The 24,263-nt window shown below is 39.8% G+C and overlaps 1 protein-coding gene across 4 annotated transcripts in view; it reads right to left on the reverse strand.

Annotated features, from left to right (window-relative positions):
- Positions 1-24,263, reverse strand: part of nr3c1.L (nuclear receptor subfamily 3 group C member 1 L homeolog) — a 137,132-nt gene that overhangs the window by 102,782 nt on the left and 10,087 nt on the right. Inside the window, exons 1-2 of one of the 4 annotated variants that reach the window (XM_018250791.2) lie at positions 9,704-10,015; positions 3,959-5,155 (exon numbers count right to left, since the gene is read on the reverse strand). In XM_018250791.2, the coding sequence (XP_018106280.1) occupies positions 3,959-5,142 (1,184 nt within the window). In that variant the 5' untranslated portion in view covers positions 5,143-5,155; positions 9,704-10,015. The other 3 variants (XM_041584998.1, NM_001088062.2, XM_018250792.2) reach the window with 3 other exon arrangements.

Here is a 24,263-nt window from a genome sequence, read left to right on the forward strand (position 1 = left end):
CACACACACACACACACACACAAACACACACGGGCAAAGGGCACTCAAAGATCAGTTTGCTGATCTTTGCTATTGAGAGCTTTTCCATGTAAATGACGCCCGATAACCTAGCATGTCACAATACCCAAACATAATACTAACATTATTAACTAATGCCAAGAAAAAAATAAATAAAAAACATATTTAGACAACTTTAAAAATCAAGACAATAATAAAAGAGTATAGCTAAGGGTAAAGCAGAGAATAGAAGTAAAATTTGAATTAAATAACTGAGACGCCATAGAATTCAGCAGAAGCCAGTCAAATTTTATGTGATTTAGGTGCGGATTCAATGTATTAAATGTTTTCCGCCAAGCACTCATAAAAAAGAAAGAGCAAAGTAAAACAAACAGCTCGGTGCAGGTTTTATATGCAATCTCCCCTGTGTAACATTAACCAATTTTGAAATGAAACCAAGCAACAACATCAATTTGTTCCTCAGAACATTACACTGGAAGTTTACCAGGTAACCGCATTACTTGGAAACGTTAAGCTAAGCCAACCAATTGTACTCCGCAGAAGAGCAAACCATTTACATGAACTTTAAAAAGACCCAAATTGTGGCTAGATGCATTGTGCCAAGTGCCATGAGACATAGTCATGGTGTTCAACAACTGCCCTGCCAGTGGCCCATCTCCATTACCTCTGCAATTCCAAATTAGTCACATATTGAACCACAGTCGATGCTGTTCAGCCCTGTAGAGGTGAATCATTTGCTCTTTAATACAAGCTCACTGAAAAACGTTACCTTTCCAAGCTGCGAGAAAACCCATAATAATTGAACTCTGAGTATGTGGTCACATTGTAGAACTGTAGCTTGCAGCAAATTCTCAATAGGAAACAAATGAAGCTAACAAGATTATAACGCTTGGGGCAAGCACGACTGAAATGAAATGTGGCATGATCTTTAGTTAGCATTAGGATTTGTCCCTTTTCCTACTGATATAAAATGTCCTCGATTTGCTATTTAAATACTCCGTGTATATGCACCATCTTCTAATAGAGCCAAAGGAAAACGAAAAATAAAAGCCGCTTTTCTGTAAAAATGAAGAAAGCCCCAAAAATGTCACAAAATGACAGTTATAAATAAGGGAATAATAAAATAAATATTCTGAGATAGGACAATTTCAACATTCAATTCTACACGGGGTATCAGTAATGAATACTACAAACCTTTTTTTTTTTTAAATTCTTTAATTCTAAGTTTAAATCGACTGGGTTTTACTGGCAAACAAATTTGACATTTTCATTCATATCTTCTAATGAAATCATACTCTCCAGTGACCAGATTGTTGTAAAAGAGAATCCATAGTTGAAAAGTATAAAGGCACGTTAGAGTGCTACTGGAACTTCTAAACTGAATTGCAACTTTTGGGTTCTTGACATGGGTCAAGGCACACACACTCAGATTCGGGGAGATTAGTTGCCTGGTGACAAATGTCCTCTTCTTCGGAGCGACTAATCTTCCCAAACTGTCTCCCGCCGGCTAGAATGTAAATCGCTGACGGGCTGGAACTTGGAGCGATTGCCTTACAAGGAAACTTCGGGCAAATTCGGAAAATGAAGCGTTCCAAGTGCCATCCCGCCAGAGATTTACATTCTTGCTGGCGGGAAGCAATTCGGAGAGATTAGTCGCTACGAAGAAGAGGAGATTTGTCGCCGGGCGACTAATCTCCCCGAACCTGATCGTGTTCCCTGACCCTAAAGGGATTGTTCACCTTCCAATACTTTTTTCAGTTCAGCTGTTTTCAGATAGTTCACCAGAAATAAAGACTTTTTCCAATTACTTTCTATTTTCCATTTGTGACCATTTTATTTGTGACTGTTTTTCTTATACTCATGCTTAACCTTTTTACTTTTCACCTTCTTAAGATTTTCTGAAGCAGATGAGGGGGTAACAGACTTTGTAAACTGTTCTAAATTTGATACATTTCTTATCTTTGGCCCTGCTAATCAGAATCCTTGAATTTCATTACAGGCAGCTGTTATAATTGATACAATACTCCAGAGATGCTGCTGAAAACTGTATCAAGTAGCAAATGTAACAAACTGTAACAGTTCAGAATCTGTTTCTGGATTACAAAACCCAGACTGAAACACCATAGACAGGAACGTTAAACTTTAGTACTTTAGGTTTGTAAAAACAGTCAAAAATATAACATGGAACAACTGATCTAAAAATAAAAGGGTTTGGAAGGTGAGCAACCCCTTTAAAGGAGAACTAAACCCTAAAAATGAATATGACTAAAACTGCCATGTTTTATATACTGAACTTATTGCACCAGCCTAAAGTTTCAGCTTGTCAATAGCAGCAATGATCCAGGACTTCAAACTTGTCACAGGGGGTCACCATCTTGGAAAGTGTCTGTGACACTCACATACTCAGTGGGCTCTGAGCAGCTGTTGAGAAGCTAAACTTAGGGGTCAAAAATATATTGTAAGTGGGTCCCTAAGCTCAGTAAGTGACAGCAGCACAGAGCATGTGCAGCGAATCAGCAGAAAAGAAGATGGGGAGCTACTGGGGCATCTTTGGAGACACAGTTCTTTACTGCTATAGGACTGTGGTTGCCTTGGGCTGGTGCAGACGCCCAAAACATAATGTACAACATTTCTAGTTACTTCTTTAGTTTAACTTTCCTTGTCCTTTAAGTACCCTCGTGTTGTGCCTATTTTATATTTTATTCATGTCGTTTATAAGCTCATCAGAGTTCCTATAGTCAATGCAGAGTGTGCATACTGCTCACCATTGCACAGGCAGTGAACTTTGACATACAGGAGGATGCACCTGCCAGTCAAAGATAAGCACACTTCATACCACCCAGAACACTGCAAAGCAGAAAGCATGTTCTTCATAAACAAGTGTCTGGACTGTGGGAGTTTAGCACACGTTCTTTGTAACCCACAACACCTAGAATAAATGAGTAAAAATTCTCAGCGTCCGTATCACTGAAAAGCTGATCCTAGGCACTAAAGAAAACAAAGAAAAGTTCTCACGCAACCAACTAAACAACTAGAATGCAGCCACCTGCAATGGAATGCGTCTCTAATTTCACTATTTTTATGAAAGGAAAAGTTATAACATGATCAATGATAATATATGTATATTATAATATATGAATATACTATAAGCAAGTTGCACAATGATAAGATTATGGAAGCCACCCAACAATGCACACATTTGTGCCCTTTGTTAAAGGGATACTGTCATGGGAATCCTTTTCCCCCCAAAACACATCAGTTAATAGTGCTGCTCCAGCAGAATTCTGCACTGAAATTCATTTCTCAAAAGAGCTAACAGAATTTTTTTATATTTAATTTTGAAATCTGACATGGGGCTAGACATATTTTCAGCTTCTTAGCTGCCCCGGTCATGTGACTTGTGCTCTGATAAACTTAAGTCACTCTTTACTGCTGTGCTGCAAGTTGGAATGATATCACCAAACAATGGGAAGGTAACCAGATATCTGCTCCCTAACACAAGATAACAGCTGCCTGGTAGATCTAAGAACAGTACTCAGTAGTAAAATCCAGGTCCCACTGCGACACATTCAGTTGCAGTAGACATTGAGTAGGAGAAACAACAGCCTGTCAGAAAGCAGTTCCATCCTAAAGTGCTAGCTCTTTCTGTAAGCACATGACTAGGCAAAATGACCTGAGATGGCTGCCTACACACCAATATTACAACTAAAAAAATACACTTGCTGGTTAAGGAATGACGTTTTATATTGTACAGTGAATTATTTGCAGTGTAAACAGCATTATTTAGAAATTAAAACTACATCTTAAAATCATGACAGAATCCCTTTAAGGTACTAAATTTCAAGGTGTATGTCTTGATAAACCATGAAAATTAGTTTTCTATGATTTGAAAGTCCTTTCAACTTCCCTCACCACCTGACTTAAAAAAAAAAAATCTTACCTTGAATAGCCATTTGAAAAAACAGATCTGTTTGGAAAATTGACATTCCCTGGAGAAGCGGCAGTGTCGTTCCCAGATCCATGGCACCTATTCCAGCCTTCTGCAATGCTAGTCCCAGGTGAGCCAAGATTAAAGACTGGCTTAACATCCTGTTGCGAGATGGTGGCAGTGTTCAAGTCATAGTGGTACATCTGCCCACCTGAAGTGCTGACGCCATGGACAGAAATAGCTGAAGATTTGTTACCAAATAAGCCAGATCCAGAAAAATTGCCTACACAATACACAGGACCAAATTTTTCCTGCTTCACCACGCCAGGTGTACATAGCTCAATGTAGTCCTCCTTTTCTGTCTTGACTTGAGAAATTGGCAGGTCTGCACTGGGCAACAGCATGTCCTTGGCATGATCACCGAGTCTCTGTGTGCCATCCTCGAGGCTGAGAGGTTTGCTACCCTCGCTCAGTACTTCAGATTTCATGAAAAAAGGATCACCGGTGCCCAGTGGGGACAACAGGTTAAATGCTTCCTGCTCGTCAAAAAGTGGGTCTAGCCAAGGATTTGATTTACCGTCCAGGGGTGAGTCTGGGGAGATACCCAGGTCCCGTAGTAGGTCAAAGGTGCATTGGTCTTTGGGGAACAGATTGGTAGAGCTGCTCCCATTGCTGCCCCCTTGACCCATGGAAGGCCTTGGTTGGGCAGATATGTCACATTTAAAACCCCCAGGATCCTCTGAGATCTCTATGAGTTTATCTGGGGCCAATGACTTAGCCTGCAAGTTGGCAATGCTCTCCTCCAAGAGACTAAAATCAGTTTCTCCTGTGGAGATACCAATTTGCTCTTGGGATGGAAAGGCGATATCACTGCTCATCACTTTTGTGTCTGACTCCCCCATGTAGAGTCCCATTGAGAGCGAGACTGCTTTAGATAAATCTGGCTGAGGCACATTATTATTCAATCCATTAGTTGAGTCCCCAGTCGCAGTCAGCTGTTTTTGAAAATGCTGCTGCTGCCTAGTGTTTGACTGTGAAGCAGTTGAGGTTGGGCAAGATGCAGAGACGCTCACACTAACTCCTCCCCTATAATTTCCAAAGAATTCAATCACATTCCCCGGCTTGTCATTGTAATGAGGTGAGCCCCTCACTGCCGGTGATCCACTGGAGGGCTTTAAAAGGTCTTTGGGGTCCATTGGGTACTGCTGCCTGAAATAAGAAACACAAAAAAGTTAGACTGTGTCTTCTAAAGATATAAAAAAAACAAAGATCAGTTGAACAAGCGCTCAATAAAAACTACTACTTTCTAGTGTGCTGATCTGAAACAGGCTTTTGAGTATCCAACAAGGCCATAGGAATCAAATATTGTATTCCTATTGAAAGTTATTCATGGTGGAATTAGTATTCTTTATTAAACGGACAATATATTCCTTGGAGTTTTAAGTTCATCGGGAGACAAATAAGCTGAATGTATGTTTCTGGTTCTGATAGCACAGTACCCAGAGGTGATACAAACAAACTTTTTTGCCCTGGATGGAATTGAACTTAGGACTTCTGAACTGTAAATCAACCAAGAGCCTATAAGCGAACAACAATCACATGTCTATTATGGAGAAGCCAAAACTAGCTCAAGCCAGATGTAAGGGACTGGTAAGGTAACTTCAGTACTGTAATCTACTGTGTTGGCATTGAACAAATTCAGTGAAGTACTACCACATAGATACATGCATCATGATTCAAACAAGTGAGCTATTATCTAAAAGGATACTGATGCTTTCATGTGAAACAAATATACATATTTTACGGTATCACAAGAGATTTGCAATGCAGATACTGCTGGAATTTACGAATTCTTGATATACGTCTTAACAGTGAATGCCTTGGGTGTCGTGATACTGCCGAGTGTCTCAAATAACCACTTCCAGTACTAACAAAATCTAACAGAATTGTCTTTTGCACAAATCTTGCATGTAGAGAGACAGGATTTCTGGTGATTTTTATACATTGAGCTCTAATACATCTTCTAGGCAAAAGGAGCCCCCCTATATATTAGATCTCACCGTCAATGAATATCTGCATGCTGCATGAAGAGAGAATGAAGAGAAACAGATACTGAGAGGGGTAGTGAACATCAATTCAGAAACGGTACAGAAATTTTAACGGATTGTATTTAGAAAGTTTCTTATTTCCTTATGCTGAAGCAGATATTACATTGTTATTTTCGTGATAGTTCCCCTTTAACTACATCGCAAGTGGTTGCCATCTTGTCAAAATGGGCCTAAACAGCCCAATTTACATTTCCTCTCCTATTTTGTAGAAAATCCTTATCTATCTTTATAAAATAAGTATTAGACAGCAAGTATTAGAATATTACAAGTGGATGAAGGCAACAGTACTGTTTTAGGACTGACAAAGCATTACTTTCTGTTCATCAGTACTGGGAAACAAGAAACTCAGATGTACCCTGTGTGCTTTAATCACATACAGTTAAGTACAGCAGTATATTGAGCGTGGATGTGCCCATTATTATTAGAGCACAGTTGTGTGGTCTCATGTGTGAGCCTAAAAATGTCAGCATCTTCACTAAGATAATGTTAGCTGTTACCGCTGTACACATTCTACATATGCTGTTTACCAATACTGATCTCCCTCTGTATAAGATTATATACAAGAATCATACATCAGGTTAGAGAATTATTGGTTGCTATGGGTTACTGCATCTGGTTACTTCAATTAATTTTAAAATTTAAAAAGTGGAGAATACCAGCAAACTTTGTTATAGGAGCCGGTGAAGCACTACATGGGTACGCAGGACAGGCGCAGACTGCAAATATTTCCATGATCACATGACAATATGACATTAATGAGACAGCCTCCCTATCCCCCAGTGTGACACTTTGCGGTAACCATGGATGTCTATTGTTTCCTTAAGGAGTTATTGAGACTGCTGTCAGAAGATCCGACCTGTGAGAAGTTATTTGGAGAGGTGATACATCTAATTTTAGGTTATCTTTTTTTTCTTGTTGATGCACAACTGACTGGAGGTGGTTGTTTGGAAGAGGACCACTGGTGATACATTAGATCAGTAGTTTAAATAATAAATGATTCCTTGTATAGTAACTACACAAGGGATATAATGTTGTCTAATATATTCTACAGGCATTGATGTTACAATGTAGCACTGTACAGATATCAATACATGCAACAAGAATCTAAAATGTTTCTTATGTTGCCAAATAAATTGGATACAATTATGGCTTTGGTTCAGTGGCCCTACCATAAAGCAGAGACGAGTACTTTTTGGCAGAGCTGCAAAAAAAGGGGTTCACCTTTAAATTAACCCTTAGTGTGATGTAGAGACTGATATTCTGAGACAATTTTCATTTTTTTGTGTTTTTAGATTTTTAGCTTTTTATTCAGCAGCTCTCCAGTCTGCATTTCTGGTCTGTCTGGTTGCTAGGGTACAAATTACTCTACCAACCATGCATTGATTTGAATAAGAGACTGGAATATGAATAGGAGAGGGCATGAATAGAAAGAGGAGTAATAAAAATAAGCAACAACAATTTGTTTGTAGTCTTACAGAGCATTTGTTTTTATATGGGGTCAGTGACCCCCATTTGAAAGCTGGAAAGAGTCAGAAGAAGAATAATTCAAAAATTATAAAAAAAAAAAAAATGAACGTCAATTGAAAAGTTGCTTACAATTGGTTGTTTTAGAACAAATTAAAAGTTAACAAAGGCGAACCACCCCTTTAAGTGGTACTGCTGGGATCTGTAGTTCTTGAAAGCTGCAAAAGGAAGAGTGCCGATTGCAGTTCCACAACATCAGAGATGCCAATGGTTTAGCTTATGTCACTAACTATACATATTCTTTAGTGCTAACCAGGTAATTGACTTGAGGCAGAAGGGAACCTGCTCAGGAGAGTTTACAATCTAATGGTTGAAAAAACACTCACAAAAAAAAAAATGTAAAAAAAATGATTTCCAGATGAGAAGCATCTGAATGACTACTAAAAATATATAGTCATCATTTAATGCAGATGTCCAGTCTTGAGCCTCAAAGATGTGCGTCATTGCATCTGCAGCACGTTTCCTTGCTTCAGCACAAATGGATCTCTTTACCTGATCAATAACGCTAGAAAGAAAAAAGTCATGCTCTTTCAGGGCAGTTCTGTACCCAGCCACTTGTTATTTCCTATGCCTTATAGGCATATGCCTACGTTATTTCAAAAGTCAGAACCCCCCCAGAGCAGAGAATTGCAAGGGACAGATACATACTGCTACAACTCGGCAATTGTTATCTACAAACGTTAAATACGTGAAAATGTGCGATACAGTTTCATTGATGAAGCTACATATTATTTTTGGGCTGGCATCCCCTTTAAATACGGCTGTTCTTGACTGGTGGAACACAAAACAAAAGTAAATCATGATCAATGGCACATGAGCTGTAAACACATCTGTGCGGCAGGGTAAGTGTTAAACGGCACAGGATTGCAAACTTGAGTAATGAATATAGGTTTCACACACCCACTGCCACCAATGTTAACAAACCAAACTGCAACACCTCCCTAAAACTGACAATGGCGCACGTTACTGAATATGGTTTGAGCCCCACTTCCCCTGGGGGGGGAAATTTGTGGCCAGCTTGAGATTTTGCAGTCCTCCCACATTTAATATCACATTTTAACCCACTGTAAACTCAGCCCATATAACATGCCCCATCTACCATACTCAATTATATCTATATTTAGCTCATCTATCTATCATCTATATATCTATCCATCATCTATATATCTATCCATCATCTATATATCTATCACCTATCGATCATCTCTCTATTTATTTATCTATAAAGGAAGAAGTGTGTTAGGACCTGTTGATCTACATGACACACCCACTTCTGGAGAAAACAAACAAGCGGACTGCGTTGAAATCGTGCTGCGTCTGTACAGTGGATCGATGAAAAGGTTAATGGATCTGGCCAAGCGCAGGACGGCGGGTCTATAGATACCACTGATAATAAAATGCCAATATTTAGTAAGCATATCCCAATGATGTAGAAGCCGATCCAGCGGCAGCCCATATATCCCTGCTGTGCTCTGGGAGGGTTAAACAGCAGCTCCCTGGCTACGCTTGGAAATAAAGACGAGGAGGGGGAGAAAAAAAAAAACAAGTATTTACGTCAGTATCAGGCTGATCTTTATTAATGTAGTAATTAAATGGTCCCTTACTGCTGAAGCAGAAAATGAATTGTATTAGGGATTATTGTCAGGTTTATGAGAGCTCAGCCATATTAACTCCCAGTATGCTGGGCAAGTTCAAGGCTACTCTGGATATTCTTCAGCTGCACACTCCTTCCATTTTAGAGCAAAAGCAGAGCTGTAGCAGTGTATAGAGTATTATTGGCTTCCAGTACCCTGTAATTCAACATTCCATTTGAGAACCTTTAATCTTCTGTGTTTTTCTCCCTGTCAAAGTGATCCCGGGCTGCTCAGCCACTAAAGCCTATGTACCAAGCACAGCGCCTTCCCCTGTAGCTCAACTACACTTCCCATGATTCTCAGCGAATGGCTGGAGTTCAAGTTCAGCAACAACTGGAGGGGTAAGCTTCTGCTCTGCCAAAACTTTGGGCTCTCGATTATAAAAATGCGTACAGCCCTGAAGTGAAAGGTGGATAAGGGTTGTGGGGATTGCAGTTTAAGAGTGAGCTCTTGGGGCAAGGCTGAAAGATTGAGCGCCCGCTATCCCTTACCTACAGACGGTTTTGCTGCTGCTCAGCGGCTCTTACTCGGGCTCCTCCGCTTGCCAAGCGCCTAGTCCCATAGCGAGGAGCGCGGCTGGAGAAATAAACAAGTTGGCGTGTGAAAGAGGCAGCAGTAGCGTGTGCGGGGGAAGGGGTAGCGCCCAGACTGCCGTGCCGCCTCCTGTCACAGCCCCGGGCACACACTCTCCTGACTCCGAGAAGCGACAGTCCTGCTGCGGGCGAGCGCGCGCCGAGCGCTTCCCTCCTGGGCTGCTGTCCCGTCGTTCTGTCCGCCCTCCCCTTGCACTGCCCCAGCTCGGAGCGCCACTACTCACCTGCCTGGGCCGTCACTCTCCGCCGGACATACTTGTCGGCTCCCCCTCCTCTCTGTTCGCTGCACACTCGCCAGAGGCGCCCTCGGGTTTGGGAGCCGCCTATCCCGGACACGTAGGGAGGAGAGAAGGAGAGGGAGGCTGCCCGGCGGCGGCGGAGCGGGGAACGCTGCAACCTGTTGGCTGCTGCCGGCAACTACATCTCCTGCTGCTGCTGCTGTCGTCGTCTTGTGGCTGCACCTCGTGCTCGTTGCTGCGGGGGTCACACACCGACACTACATGATTGTGTCCCCTCATAGCAATGCACACTTACTACTGACCCGGCCTCCCTCACAGCCTGAAATACAAACATACTCTCCAGAGTATATCTTCAAAATTACTACTTGTTTTTTTTTTTTTTTGAGTCTTTAAATCCTCATTCTAGGTCTCTGTACCATGCACGTTAGTTGCTTCACTGATGGGACTTGTTAGTGCATCATCTGAGGAGGCTTCACATGTTAGTGCAGCATCTGAGGAAGTTTCACATGTTAGTGCAGCATCTGAGGAGGCTTCACATGTTAGTGCAGCATCTGAGGAGGCTTCACATTTTAGTGCAGCATCTGAAGAGGCTTCACATTTTAGTGCAGCATCTGAGGAGGCTTCACATGTTAGTGCAGCATCTGAAGAGGCTTCACATTTTAGTGCAGCATCTGAGGAGGCTTCACATGTTAGTGCAGCATCTGAGGAGGCTTCACATGTTAGTGCAGCATCTGAGGAGGCTTCACATGTTAGTGCAGCATCTGAGGAGGCTTCACTTGCTGCTTGTCCGAGTCATTCCAGCTGCTGGCCTCTGAATTAAGAAAACAATTGAAGGTGCCCAATCAAAATCTTTCGTCTTGGCCGATCGACAAGCCGACCGGTATCCAAGTCTTTTGCAAACATTAAGGTGGCCATACACGTAGAGAGAGCAATTTCACCAAACGAGCGGACCTCTCCCCAATATGCCCACATTGAGGTTGGCGATATTGGGCTGATCCAATCGTGGGCCCTAGGGCCCAACAATCGGATCATAATGCAGCCAACACGGGCGGTCCACGACCTGACAGGATTTTTAAAGGGGAACTTCACAAAAACTTAAGCTTTTTGAAAAGTAAACATAATTTCAAGCATTTTTGCAATATACAACATTTAAAAAATATGCAGACTTTTCATGATTTATAATGGTTTCTGACAGTTCCCTAAGCCTAGCCCCCTGCTGATCTGTCTGATTACTTTGCCGAGCTGGCTGACTACTGTTACTTTGTATCAACAGCCAGCTGTCCTTAGCCTGCATTCTCCAAACCCCACAATTCCCTGCACACAATTTCAATAAGTAAAGGCAAGGCAAGGTGAGATTCTTATATCAAACGTTAGAAATGTGGTGCGCAATGCCAATAACCTTACCATTGTTAATCAAAAAGAAAAAATAAGCAAATAATATGGGGAGAAATATACTCATAGTTCACCCCAGTCCATGGGTGCAATAATCTGAAGCAGCAAAACAGTTGAGTTTTCTCCGAAAGTAAAGACCAAAAATTATAATTTAAAGTTCAAATCATTTATTAGGACAGATAACGGCCTAACGGGTTTCGTACCTACTGGGGCACTTACTCATAGGCTGAGATGGTGAGAAGGTGAGACTCTTGCCTCAGGCGGCAGTGAGCGGCCAGTTGCAAGGGGTGGCAAAAAGCCGCCTCTTGAAATTTTAAGAGCCGAATTTCCAGGTTTCAACCTGGAAATTTGGCTCTGCTAGTGCAAAGAGCGTAGTTGCGCTCAATGCACTAGCGATGCTGCCCCCTTTTGATCTGCTCCGACGCTGATTTTTAAGTGTGGAGCAGGAGGGGGGGCGGCATCTCCAGAATTGGCGCTGGTTATGTAGTTCCTGCATGCTGTTTGTAAGCTGTGGAGAAGTTGTTGCAATTTGTAACCTCAGTGTTTAGTCCCTCCTTCCCTGCCAGGATTTCAAATGATGCAGAAAGAGAACGGTTAAAAAGCTGGATTGAAATCCAGCTTTTAACATACTTTATTCATACTTTATGAAGAAACAGGTAACTGTGATGGATATATTAGGGGTTTCAGTGCTATAAGGGCCTCTTTGGTTTGGAAGCCGGTGTTCCCCTTTAATCTTGCACGATCCACATCTTGCTGACTTTCTTCCAGATAGCCCATCGGAGGGCCCTACACATGGCCCGATAAGCTACCAACATACACGCACGAGTATCATACAAAACTTTGTTTCAGGCCCTCTCCTATTCAAATTTCATATTGGGCCCTACCTCAGTCTCTCCTCAGCATTGTACAGCATTTTGTAGGATACAAAATAGGCCCTGGCATTTCATATACATAGAGGCCCAGACAGCCCCCACCAGCCCATTAAATAGTGAGTCTATGGCATCTTACTGCAGCCCCTCTGGCTTTTGCCAGAATACACAGATTGCCAGTCTGGGCCTGATCACTATGTTGTACTCCATCCATCTAGGACTGGATATCCTTCCTGCTGCAACCTAGACAAGATTTATCCCATCACCCCAGGCTTCTGGGTTCCCTTCTCCTTTGACATTGCTACTGACTGGCACTGCATAAAATCATCTAAAACACAAATTTGTTGTTAGAATATTTACATAATTATAAGATAAAAAGCAATGAGAAAATGATGCAAAGGAGGCAGAAGAAAACTTTTATTTAAATGGATTGTTAAAGGGATACTGTCATGGGAAAATTTTTTTTTTTTTCAAAATGAATCAGTTAATAGTGCTGCTCCAGCGGAATTCTGCACTGAAATCCATTTCTCAAAAGAGCAAACAGATTTTTTTATATTCAATTTTGAAATCTGACATGGGGCTTGACATATTGTCAATTTCCCAGCTGCCCCAAGTCAGCAAATTTGTGACGTCATCGGCGGGGTGGGTCTATAAAACAGACCTGGAAGTCAGACTCGGACGGGCGTGGGTGGTGAGAGGGGCGGGTGGCGGGCAGGTGTAGGTAAAGCCCGACATGCACATCACTAGTGTGTAGGTAGCCATCTCAGGTCATTTTACGTGGTCATGTGCTTTCAGAAAGAGCAAGCACTTTAGGATGGAACTGCTTTCTGGCAGGCTGTTGTTTCTCCTACTCAATGTAACTGAATGTGTCGCAGTGGGACCTGGATTTTTACTAATGAGTGCTGTTCTTAGATCTACTAGGCAGCTGTAATCTGGTTACCTTCCCATTGTTCTGTTTTTGGAGGGGTGGGGGTGGAGGGGGTGATATCATTCCAACTTGCAGTACAGCAGTAAAGAGTGACTGAAGTTTATCAGAGCACAAGTCACATGACTGGGGGCAGCTGGGAAACAGACAATATGTCTAGCCCCATATCTGATTTCAAAATGAATTATAAAAAAATCTGTTTGCTTTTTTGAGAAATGGATTTCAGTGCAGAAGTCTGCTGGAGCAGCACTAATAACTGATGCGTTTTGAATTTTTTTTTTTTACTCCATGATAGTATCCCTTTAAGCTCATCTGGGGCCCTAAGGTTTTGCTATGCAATTGGTTAGGTCCTTGTGGGTAGCAGTAATATGCCTAACGGTAGGCATTATATATAACGTACAATATCTTTTAAACTGTGAGGTGGCCCCTAAAAAAATCACTCTGCATATGTGTGACTACTCAGTAAGGGATATTTAAAACACCATTTTATACAGTTTAAGGAAATGCTAACTTAGGCTCCTGCACCACAACCTCAACTTATAATACGACCCGTGATCTGAGCTTCACACAAGCCTGTGGCAAAAGATGGGTATCTTTGTGCCCCCTTGGCTCAGCTTGTACTTGCTTGCTTGTTGCCCTTGCACTGAAACTCTTCACTTGTTTAGCATTGTAATTGTAACGCAATAATAATACTCTGCGGCATGTTTCCTGAGCTGGCATTTTTATTGTGAGCTCAGCACGCAGTTTTTAAATAGATCTAGAAAATAACATTGCTTTTCCTAGAAGAAGTCATTCAGTGTAATAAAATAACTGGTCGGGTTGGGTTTGGCCTCTTCTGAACTTTGATCGCTGTAACTTCAGGGTCACAATTATGGTATAGGAGCTCTGTGAGCTAGGCAATATAACTATACTGGAACAGTTGTGTGTGCATCAAAATCTGATCTACAGCTTTCATTTAGTGCAAGGTGCTAAAAAACCCCAAAACAAAACAAAAAAACAGCTTCAACCCCCTAGGAATTCAGCAAATTTTGGCACCGGTTAAAAGTAGTAAAAACACATTTGTCACTACCTTTGTGTGCAAATAATGCCACTTCTGACACCTAGGAGCATATTTATTATGCTGTTTAAAACTAATTTTGCTGAAAAAAAATGGTGTAAAAAGCTGTGTAAAAGTGTATGTCGTTTTACACCATGCGAAGGACAGATTTGCCACCGTTATTCTACATTGCTTCTAGAGGAAGTCCCTCTAACAAAAGACTAGTAAAATTTTACACCGTTTTTTTTTACACGGTGAAGCCTGGCGATGCGTGGTGTATAATCCCGCTGTTTTTTTTAAACAGCATAATATGTCCCCTAAAGTCACAATAACGGTATTAGCTAGGGATGCACCAAATGCCCTATTTGGGATTCAGGCAAATTCCCGAATCCTTTGTGAAAGATTCAGCCGAATACTGAACAAAATTCTAATTTGCATATGTAAATAGGAGGCAGGAAAGGAAAAAGTGGAAAAAATGTTTTTACTTCCTTATTTTGTTAAAAAAAAGTCACAAGATTTCCCCCCGCCACTAATTTTCTAATGGCTTTTTAAAATCCAGTACAGTAAATAACGCCATCAATCAACATAAATTAACCTCAAAATATCACCAAATCAGGTCCGGACTGAGAATTAAAATAGGCCCTGGAATTTCAGGTACACAGAGGCCCACATAGAGGCCCAAACAGCCCCACCAGCCCACTAAATACTTACTTTCAATGGGACCTTATAGCAGCCCCTCTGGCATTTGCCAGAACCCACAGATTGCCAGTCCGGGCCTGCACCAAATAACATGAATTAACCCCTAGGCACCAACAAAAGTTTTCTAAACTATCCTGAAAAGCCCCCAACCTCAATTCATTGCAACATAAAAGGTTCCAATTTATATCGTTATAATGTTATTGTTATATTGTTATTATCAAGAAGTTCCCATATTTAATTATTGTACAAAATATTAATTGATCCAAATTGCAAATTTTAACTTCATAAACCAAACTCAGACTTTAAGGGAGTTATTAATCAAGCTCCGAATTTATCTCAGTATTTCTAAGATAAAAATCAGAGCAACCCCGAATTTCAGAATGGACCTTTTTTATCATTCAAAAAATTTTCTTATGTGGTTTTTGGACTTTTTGGGCCAAAATCCCCAAAATCATCAGATATCGGTACTTACAGCAGCGCAGACACTGGCACCTTCTCCATTGAGCTTTGAAATGCTGGGTTTCCGAAATCGGAATTTTCATACCATCAGACTTTAATAAATCCAGAAAAATTCTGATTTTTTTTTTTTTAAAAGATTTCGGGTATTCGGAGATTAATAACCCCCTAAATCTCTAACTGCAAAATGATCCATTGTTGCCAGTGCGAAGCTAATATAATAAATTAATTAAATTGAACCAGTATCCTGTTAACACAACAAAAAGAATCAGCAGACTCTCATATTAGTCATCTTTTGATTTGCAGAAAAAGCCTTTCTATTCATTAAACTTACTCCATAATATCTTATTCCATAGCATCTGACGGGTGCCATCTTGGATCCATCTAGCCAGAGCAAACAATATAAGTCATTTGAAAATAATCGAAATAATTAAAGGGCTAGGCAACCTCAAAAAATTTGCCTAATTAAAGAAAACAGAATTCTAAGCAACTTTCCAAATACACGTTTATTAAAAAGTTTCAGGGCTTTTAAAGTTATTTGTAAAAACAATTGCCATTGAAAGCAGCATTTGCTTAACTCCTTGGTGTTAATTTTTAAACAATGTTGGAATCTTAGTTCCCCAGCAAAGACAGGTCTGTTAATCAGATGCCTTGTCCTACATTGTATCAACAGTCAGAGCCAAAGAGAATATTAGGGGAAAAAAAATATTTTTTTTGAGTTTGAAATTCTGTGCATGTACAAAAGTGTCAGTTAAGGAGCTTCAAAATAATGTGCTTCAGGTCTTATAAAGCCGTCAGCTTGATTTAGAGCTGCAGGGCTAAGGGTGCACTCTACAGACATTTGGTAAGAGTCTATGTATTACTTTATATTAATATAAAGGCTTTCCTTGCCCTACAACTGGCCATTATTTACAGAATCAATATGTATCCAAGCAAAAGCAATGCAAACACATATCTATAATCAAAATATAGCTAGAAGGGGAATGGTACAAAAAAATCTGCAAAAATATCTGTATTATAAAAAGATGATATTTGCCATAAGTGAGCCACTAACGGAAATGGATCCATGTTTTATGGTTTTTAGGGGACTACTGACAGCAAGAGGGTATTTTCAGTTGCAGACTAGAAATAGGAAGGCTAACAATTTTAATTTAAAATACAATTTATATAACTGTTAAGTTGCCTGGACTTGGTTTCAATAGGTCCATCTATAACATAACAAAAATTATTAAAGAGATCCCCGTCGGGGATAAAAATTCACTGCTTCCCGAATCCACCCCCCCGTTGGTGAATACATTCAAATTATTAGGCCTGACTGAAAGGTAGTAGTCTCCATGCCTAAATGCCAGCTTGTGGTCAGGAATAGCAAAGAATTTAATCAGCAGTACACCACTTCTGACCAATAACACAGTACATGACCTTTGGGCACAGTTTCTTGCAGCAAGTGTTAGTACGTTGTTTGAGGTTGAACTGTATCTAGGCAAAAACACTGTGCGGAGCAGATTACAAAATAATGATTGCCATGTTAACTGTGTTTATAAATACAGGCATATGTATCAAGAGGTGCTAAGGCAATTCTACTGCAACAATAGCAGAAGCTGAGGTTTTGATTCAGTAGGTTTATAGCCTGATAGAGTAGGGCAACTCATGTGTAAAAGCATATATATATATATATATATATATATATATATATATATATATATATATATATATATATATATTTTATTGCAAATATCTCATTTCATGGACTCTATTCGATTACTGTAGAAACTTTATTACTGTTTTGATGTCTGCATAACATCAAGTAAAATAAAACTGTACAGCTATGTGTTCTTCCGTTTCTGCACCCAGCACAGCCTCGTTCTGATTGACAAGAAGCAAACTTTACCCCCCCCCCCAGTCTTTATCACACAAGCCAAGACACTGCATGTGACACCTCTCTCCCTGATCTCAACTTCTCATAATCCTTGGGGTGAGCCATTTAGTTAGGTGCCATGCCCCCATCTTCATCCTCTTCATGGAACGTCTGTGTAGCTCCGGTAGGGTGTGCATTAGTGATGTGCAGGTCACGTTTCCCTTGACCTGCACCCTACCCTGACCCGCTATGTATAGACCCACCTCGCAGTGACAGGGGTTGGGGGTTGGGCTAGGGTTGCCACCAGGCCGGTATTTTACCGGCCTAGCCGGTAAAACACCTGCCAAGGCCGGTAGCCGGCAGTGTGAGGTTCCGGGCAGGGAGAGCGGAAAGAAAAGCTAGACCCGAAGATTTTTTGTGGTAGCTGGCCCCAACCCAGCCAACCCACGGGTTTCAGGCAAGCCCCCACATCACTAATGTGCATACACAGTAGAGTAGAAGGCAGATTTTGCTCCTAACTTTACCTTTTCACTTTGTTGTGCACGTACACCCAGCCTGGAGCTATACAGAGGCCCCGAAAAGAATGGGAACATTGCACTCCTACAGAAGTGCCCCAGCCAGTGAAGTTTTCAGGGAATTGGAGTATTGGTCTAGGTAAGCAATCATATCCATGGGTCGGGGGGCATTCATATTTCTCATTTAATAAATATGAATACTACAAGAACAGCGTTTACATGAGAATGTGGGAAATTTCGTCAAGGGCTTATTACCAACACTCTTGCTTTTAAAAAAAATATTTTTCAACACTCTTGAACTCCAGACCTAGTTCTCTGTGCTAATGCATGCAACATACAGTTACCAAATATTAAAATCACTTCACTGTAAAACCATTTCTAGGAACAAAAAAAAAAAACAAGCCTGATATCAGTATTAAAAAAAAAACAAGGGACAGCTGGTATGCAGAGCTACACTGTTCAAGGACTATTTAAAGATTCCAGCCATAGAATTTTTCTTGCTAAATCATTATAGAGACCGACTCGCCAGAGCTGATTCAGCATTCCCCAGTCTGTACAGCTGTTTGTAGTGCAGGTTTGTAACTGCCATGTGTATGGATGCTGGATAAGATGAATTATTTTCAGTCGCCTAGAGACTAAACATTATTTCCTTGGGTACTATTCTAGTGTTTGTTCAGATATGTATCTATACCTAAAGAAATACAAAAAAACTAACACGGTTCTGTATTATTGAATTCATACTATGCCTGCATTAAACTTAGATTACCTAATTACATTTCCTTTTTACCAAGCTTTTCTGCTGATAAGTGCAGCTTAAAGGGGATGTAAAGGCAAAAAAAAATAAAATCCCATTTTTACTTTCTTTAATGAAAAAGAAATCTATCTCCAATATACTTTAATTAAAATATTTGTACCATTTTTATAAGAAACCGGACTGTATGCAGTGAAATTTCCCCTTACTTTCTCTGACAGCTGCAGGGAAACTTCAGACAGTCCCTATTTGCTGTGCAGGGAAACAATCATACTTTCACATGACCACCTTACTTCCCAGAACTCGAGCAGCTTTGTTTGTTTCCCTGTAACAACTGTGTAGATTTGTATCCACAGACCCAGTGCAGTCTGTATATTCTGATTTTTAATCAGTCTTTCTATATCAGCTTCTGGCAGATATTATTTGACTTGTGCTGTTTAGATCATTCATGACGATCCCTAAGCTTAACCTCCCAACTGAAGCCCAGACCACACGGAGCACGTGCGTAGTCTTGGTATTGCAAAGTTTATATAACAAAGTTACAAGATGACAGCCCCCTGCGCCAACTTTAAAAGCATAAATTATTTGTTTAATTGGGCTTCTGATGCACTAAGTTCATGTTTATATTTAGTATACAAAATACAGCATTTCTATCAGTATTCTATTTTAGACTTTAGTTTCTCTTTAATGTTTCAAGAGTGGCTTGGATGCTAGCGCATGCTCTCCTAGTATTCTCTCTGCAGTTACTGTAAAATAAATATGTACAGAAGGCTGTGGTGGAAAAAAGTATTCACATTTAGTATAATTTTGACTAGGGATGCACCGAATCCAGGATTTGGTTCGGGATTCGGCCAGGATTCTGCCTTTTTCAGCAGGATTCTGATTCAGCCGAATCCTTCTGCCCGGCCGAACCGAATCTGAATTTGCATATGCAAATTAGGGGCGGGGAGGGAAATTGTGTGACTTTTTGTCACAAAACAAGATAGTAAAAAATATTTTCCCTTTCCCACCCCTAATGTACATATGCAAATTAGGATTTGGTTCGGTATTCGGCTGAATCTTTTGAGAAGGATTCGGGGGTTCGGCCGAATCCAAAATAGTGGATTCAGTGCATCCCTAATTTTGACAGTACCAGTATCCTCTGAAGGAAAGCACACAACGGATTAGTCTGAAGATACTGTGTAAAGGTATACAGGTATATATATATATATATATATATATATATATATATATATATATATATATATATATATATATATATATATATATATATATACATATATATACACACACACACACACACACACACAGGTATGAGGCCTGTTATCCAGAATGCTCAGGACCTGGAATTTTCCGGATAAGGGATCTTTCCGCAATTTGGATTCCCATACCTTAAGTCTACTTAAATATTTAAATATTAAATAAACCCAATAAGATTATGATTTATTATATTTTAGTGAAGATCAAGTATAGGTATGGGACCTATTATCCAGAATGCTTGGGACCTGGGGCTTTCCAGATAATGGATCTTTCTGTAATTTGGATCTTCATACCTTAAATCTAATAGAAAATCATGAAAACATGAAATAAACCGACTGGTTTGTTCTGCTTTCAATAAGGATTAATTATCTTATTTTGGATTAAGTACAACGTACGGTTTTGCTATTACAGAGAGAAAAGAAATTATTTTTAAAAAATCCGTAATTTGGAAATTTCTGGATAGCAGGTTTTCGGATAATGGATCCCATACCTGTACAGGGCTTTATTATTACAGAAAAAAGGAAATACATTTAAAATATTGAATTTATTAGATGAAAAAGAAAAAAGCCTGTAACTTGGCCCTTTCTGGATAGCGGGTTTTTGGATAACGGATGCCATACCTGTATAAGCATTTGCCTGTTTACACCTAGGCACTAAATAGCAAACAGAAAGGTCAATCTTTATTAAATACAGGTATGGAACCCGTTATCCTGAATGCTCAAGACCTTTTTTCTAATTTGAATCCATATTTTATGTCTACTAAAATGTCATTTAAACATTAAATTAACCCAATAGGATTGTTCTGCCTCCATTGAGGATTAATTATATTTTAGTTGGGATCAAGTATTACTACTGAAAAAAAGGAAATAATTTCTATAAATTAAAATTATTTGATAAAGAGAGATAGCCTTCTCATTATTCTGAGCTTTCTGGATAACAAGTTTCCAAATAATGGGTCCCATACCTGTACAAAAATTCACACTTTGGTTAAAAAAATACAAAAAAACCAACAGAACTCTATATTTTTGAATCCATACTATGCCTGTATTAAACTTAGATTACCTAATTACATTCGCTTTCCTTTTACCAAGCTTTTCTGCTGATAACAAGTGCAGCTTAATGTTTCATGAGTGGCTTGGATGCGAACGCATGCTCTCCCAGTACGAGTAAGGGCATGTTGCAGTGGAGCTGTTTTATGCAAATGGTTCATAGTCAAAATAAAGATCATAGCAATACATCTAGTAATCATGAAACACAATGCCTATCCATGTATCATACTCAATTTTTATATAAGCAGCTAACTAGTCCAATATGGCTTGTTTGTTGCTGCAATGTTGTGCTGCTTGTATTCTAAGACAGACAACCTCAGTGTGGCTTGCACAATAGCAAGACCATTTATCTCAGGTATCTTCTATCAAATACTATGGCATAGTGACTTTGCCTGAACCTCCCTATTGCCAGCTTACAGAGTGGATTTTCCAAGGCAAAAGAAGCTATTAAAGCTCAATATTTACCAAGACAAGTGGCCTGGGCTAAGCTTGCCATGCAGTTACATATACAATATCTTGCTAAACAAGAGGATCTAGCCACCAGGTGGACTGAACTGATGGCACAACTCTGGCCAACAATCAGCTCATGTTTAGACTTATTTGCTGAAGACCATATCGATTCATAGAAGTGGTCCTCTCTCAGTCTGTATAAGCTCTCTGCATATGAACAAGTTGTTGGCCTTAGGCCGATTCTAGCCAACCTGACTCGTTGACAGGATAATGGATCTTTCCGTAATTTGGATCTTCAAACCTACTAGAAAATCATGTAAACATTAAATAAACCCAATAGGCTGGTTTTGCATCCAACAAGGATTAATTATATCTTAGTTTGGATCAAGTACAAGGTACTGTTTTATTATTACAGAGAAAAAATAATAATTTGAAAAAATGTGGATTATTTGTATAAAATGGAACCTATGGGAGATGTCCTTTCTGGATAATGGGTTTCCGGATAACAGATCCCATACCTGTACCAAGACTTTATTTTATCCAAATCAATTTTTTAAAAATATTTCCTTTTTCTATGTAATAAGAAAACATTATGTTGTACTTGTTCCAAACTAAGGTATAATTAATACTTACTGGAGGCAGAACCAGCCTATTTGGGTTTATGTAATGTTTACAGGATTTTTAAGTAGACTTATGGGCAGATATATCAAGGGTAGAAGTGAAAATTCAAATTTCGAATTCCCGAGTTTTTTTTATGGCCAAAATGGTCAAATTTCGACTAGGGAATTATAACATTTTGATTTTCGAGCTTTATCGTACACTGGCCCTTCAAGAATTCGACTATTTGCCTCTTAAAACCTGCCGAATTGCTGTTTTAGTCAATGGAAGACGTCCTGGGATCAATTTGGAGTTGTTTGCAGCGTTCCTGGCAGAGGTTTTATTCGGAGAAAAAACTCAAATTAAATTCTATTCAAGTTTTCGGGTCAATCCTATTTATCAGAGTTTTGAAAATTAGATTTTTTTTTTTAATAAATTTCATCCATCTTTAGGGAATACAGATGCCTACAGTCAAGAGAAAGTTGGAGCACCCAGCAATGTATATTGGTGGATTCCCAGGATGACCTCTCTCTCTCTCTCTCTCTTGCACCTCTAGTGACCCAATTTTATATTTATCCAATGCCTAGACAGCTAATAGGTACTGGCTTCAATGACATAACTACTGTTTGCTCCCTTAGGAGTCATTTAGAATGTTTTTCCATCTGGAGTGTCACAGTGAAATAAATGTATTCCCCCTTGTCTGAGGTGAATTGCTGAAAAAACACCAGTGACTGAAATTGGCTAGGGATATATGCTATAATGACTCTGCATGAGACAGAAATGTGGCAAAAACTCAAGTGTAATGTTATGAGGTATTTTATAAAAAAAAAAAAAATACTTTTTAACAACCGACTCCTTAAAATACAGGAAATCGAGAACACAACCTCCAGAACCAAGTGTTATTACTGTTACAACTGGGTCTTTGGAGAAGGGTCCAATAGTCAAACTGTGTTCCCTGCAAGGAAGATATCTGAATTCCTAAATGAGAGATCTATGCACATGCAACGAGTTTTATACACTGAATAGCAATGTATGGAATGCAAAGAAGCACGCAGCTCATAAGAAAAAAAAAATCATAGGCTGAAATTCTAGAAATGTGCCCAAGGCAAAATCATTTGGAATCACACAAGAGGCAAAACAATTATATTTTCTAACATTTGAAATTGAACTTCTCTTTTTCCATGTGAGTGCAGATCTGTTCTCTGAAATTTTAGAAGAGAATATCTTTGCCATGACCATGGATTTATGCTAACTCATTAAAAATTAGGGATGCACTGAATCCACTATTTTAGGATTGGGCTGAATCCTGAATCATTTGTGAACGATTTGGGTAAAAACCTAAACCCTAATTTGCATATGTAATTTAGGGAAACAAGGGGGAAGAGAACATGCATTGTTAAAAAAAAATTTGAATTCCTTGTTTTTGTGACCAAAAAGCATGTGATTTTTTTGGATTTTGATTTGGTTCAGCCAGGCACTTAGGGATAAATTTACTAAGCGGCGAAAATTCGCCAGCGATGGCTTCGCAGCCATCGTAACACTTCGTCAGGAAAATTTGCTCAGACAACGATAATTTACTAAAAATGCAAAGTTGCATCCAGGGTGCCGAACGCTGGCGAATTTTCACGAGCGTTATTTCGGCAATCAAAGCGAAGTTCAATTCTGCCTTGTCTTCGCTCAGGCTAATTTGCATGGCGGGAAATTATAAAGTTGAATGGACGTAGATATTGCAGCAAATACATTACATTACACAAGTCCAGGGAACCTTAATAAAGAAAGTTTGTTATAATGCCCTACACACGAGCCCACTGTATAGTTTATGTTCCATATGTCAGAAAATGTATGGGGAAACCCGGTTACCATTTTTAAGGACTTTTGCAGGCTATCACTCTGAAAAAAAGAAGACGTCAGCGTTTTTTGGAACTTTTTCCACTAAAAATATGATGTACCGTATATACTCGAGTATAAGCCGACCCGAGTATAAGCTGAGGTACCTAATTTTACCTACGAAAACTGGGAAAACTTATTGACTCTAGTATAAGCCTAGACACAACTACAGCCCTGTCTCCCAACAGCGCACATTCTGCCAAAGCAACCCCCCCAGCGATCAACCGGACTTCTTTGCAAAGTTGATGGTGACAGAGAATTGCCAAACGGATTACTGTGTGCATTGTCCCACTGTCCCACTACCATGTGCAGAGGGTGCTGTGTGATGTTGCCATCACTGTTAATCTTTCGTATAACCAACAGAAGGCGCTGTGTGATATTGCCATCACTGTTAATCCTTCATATAACCAACAGAGGGCGCTGTGTGATATTGCAGTCACTGTTATTCTTTCATATAACCAACAGATGGCACTGTGTG

The sequence above is a fragment of the Xenopus laevis genome, chromosome 3L (genome assembly GCF_017654675.1).
Source record: "Xenopus laevis strain J_2021 chromosome 3L, Xenopus_laevis_v10.1, whole genome shotgun sequence".
NCBI lineage: Eukaryota > Metazoa > Chordata > Amphibia > Anura > Pipidae > Xenopus > Xenopus laevis.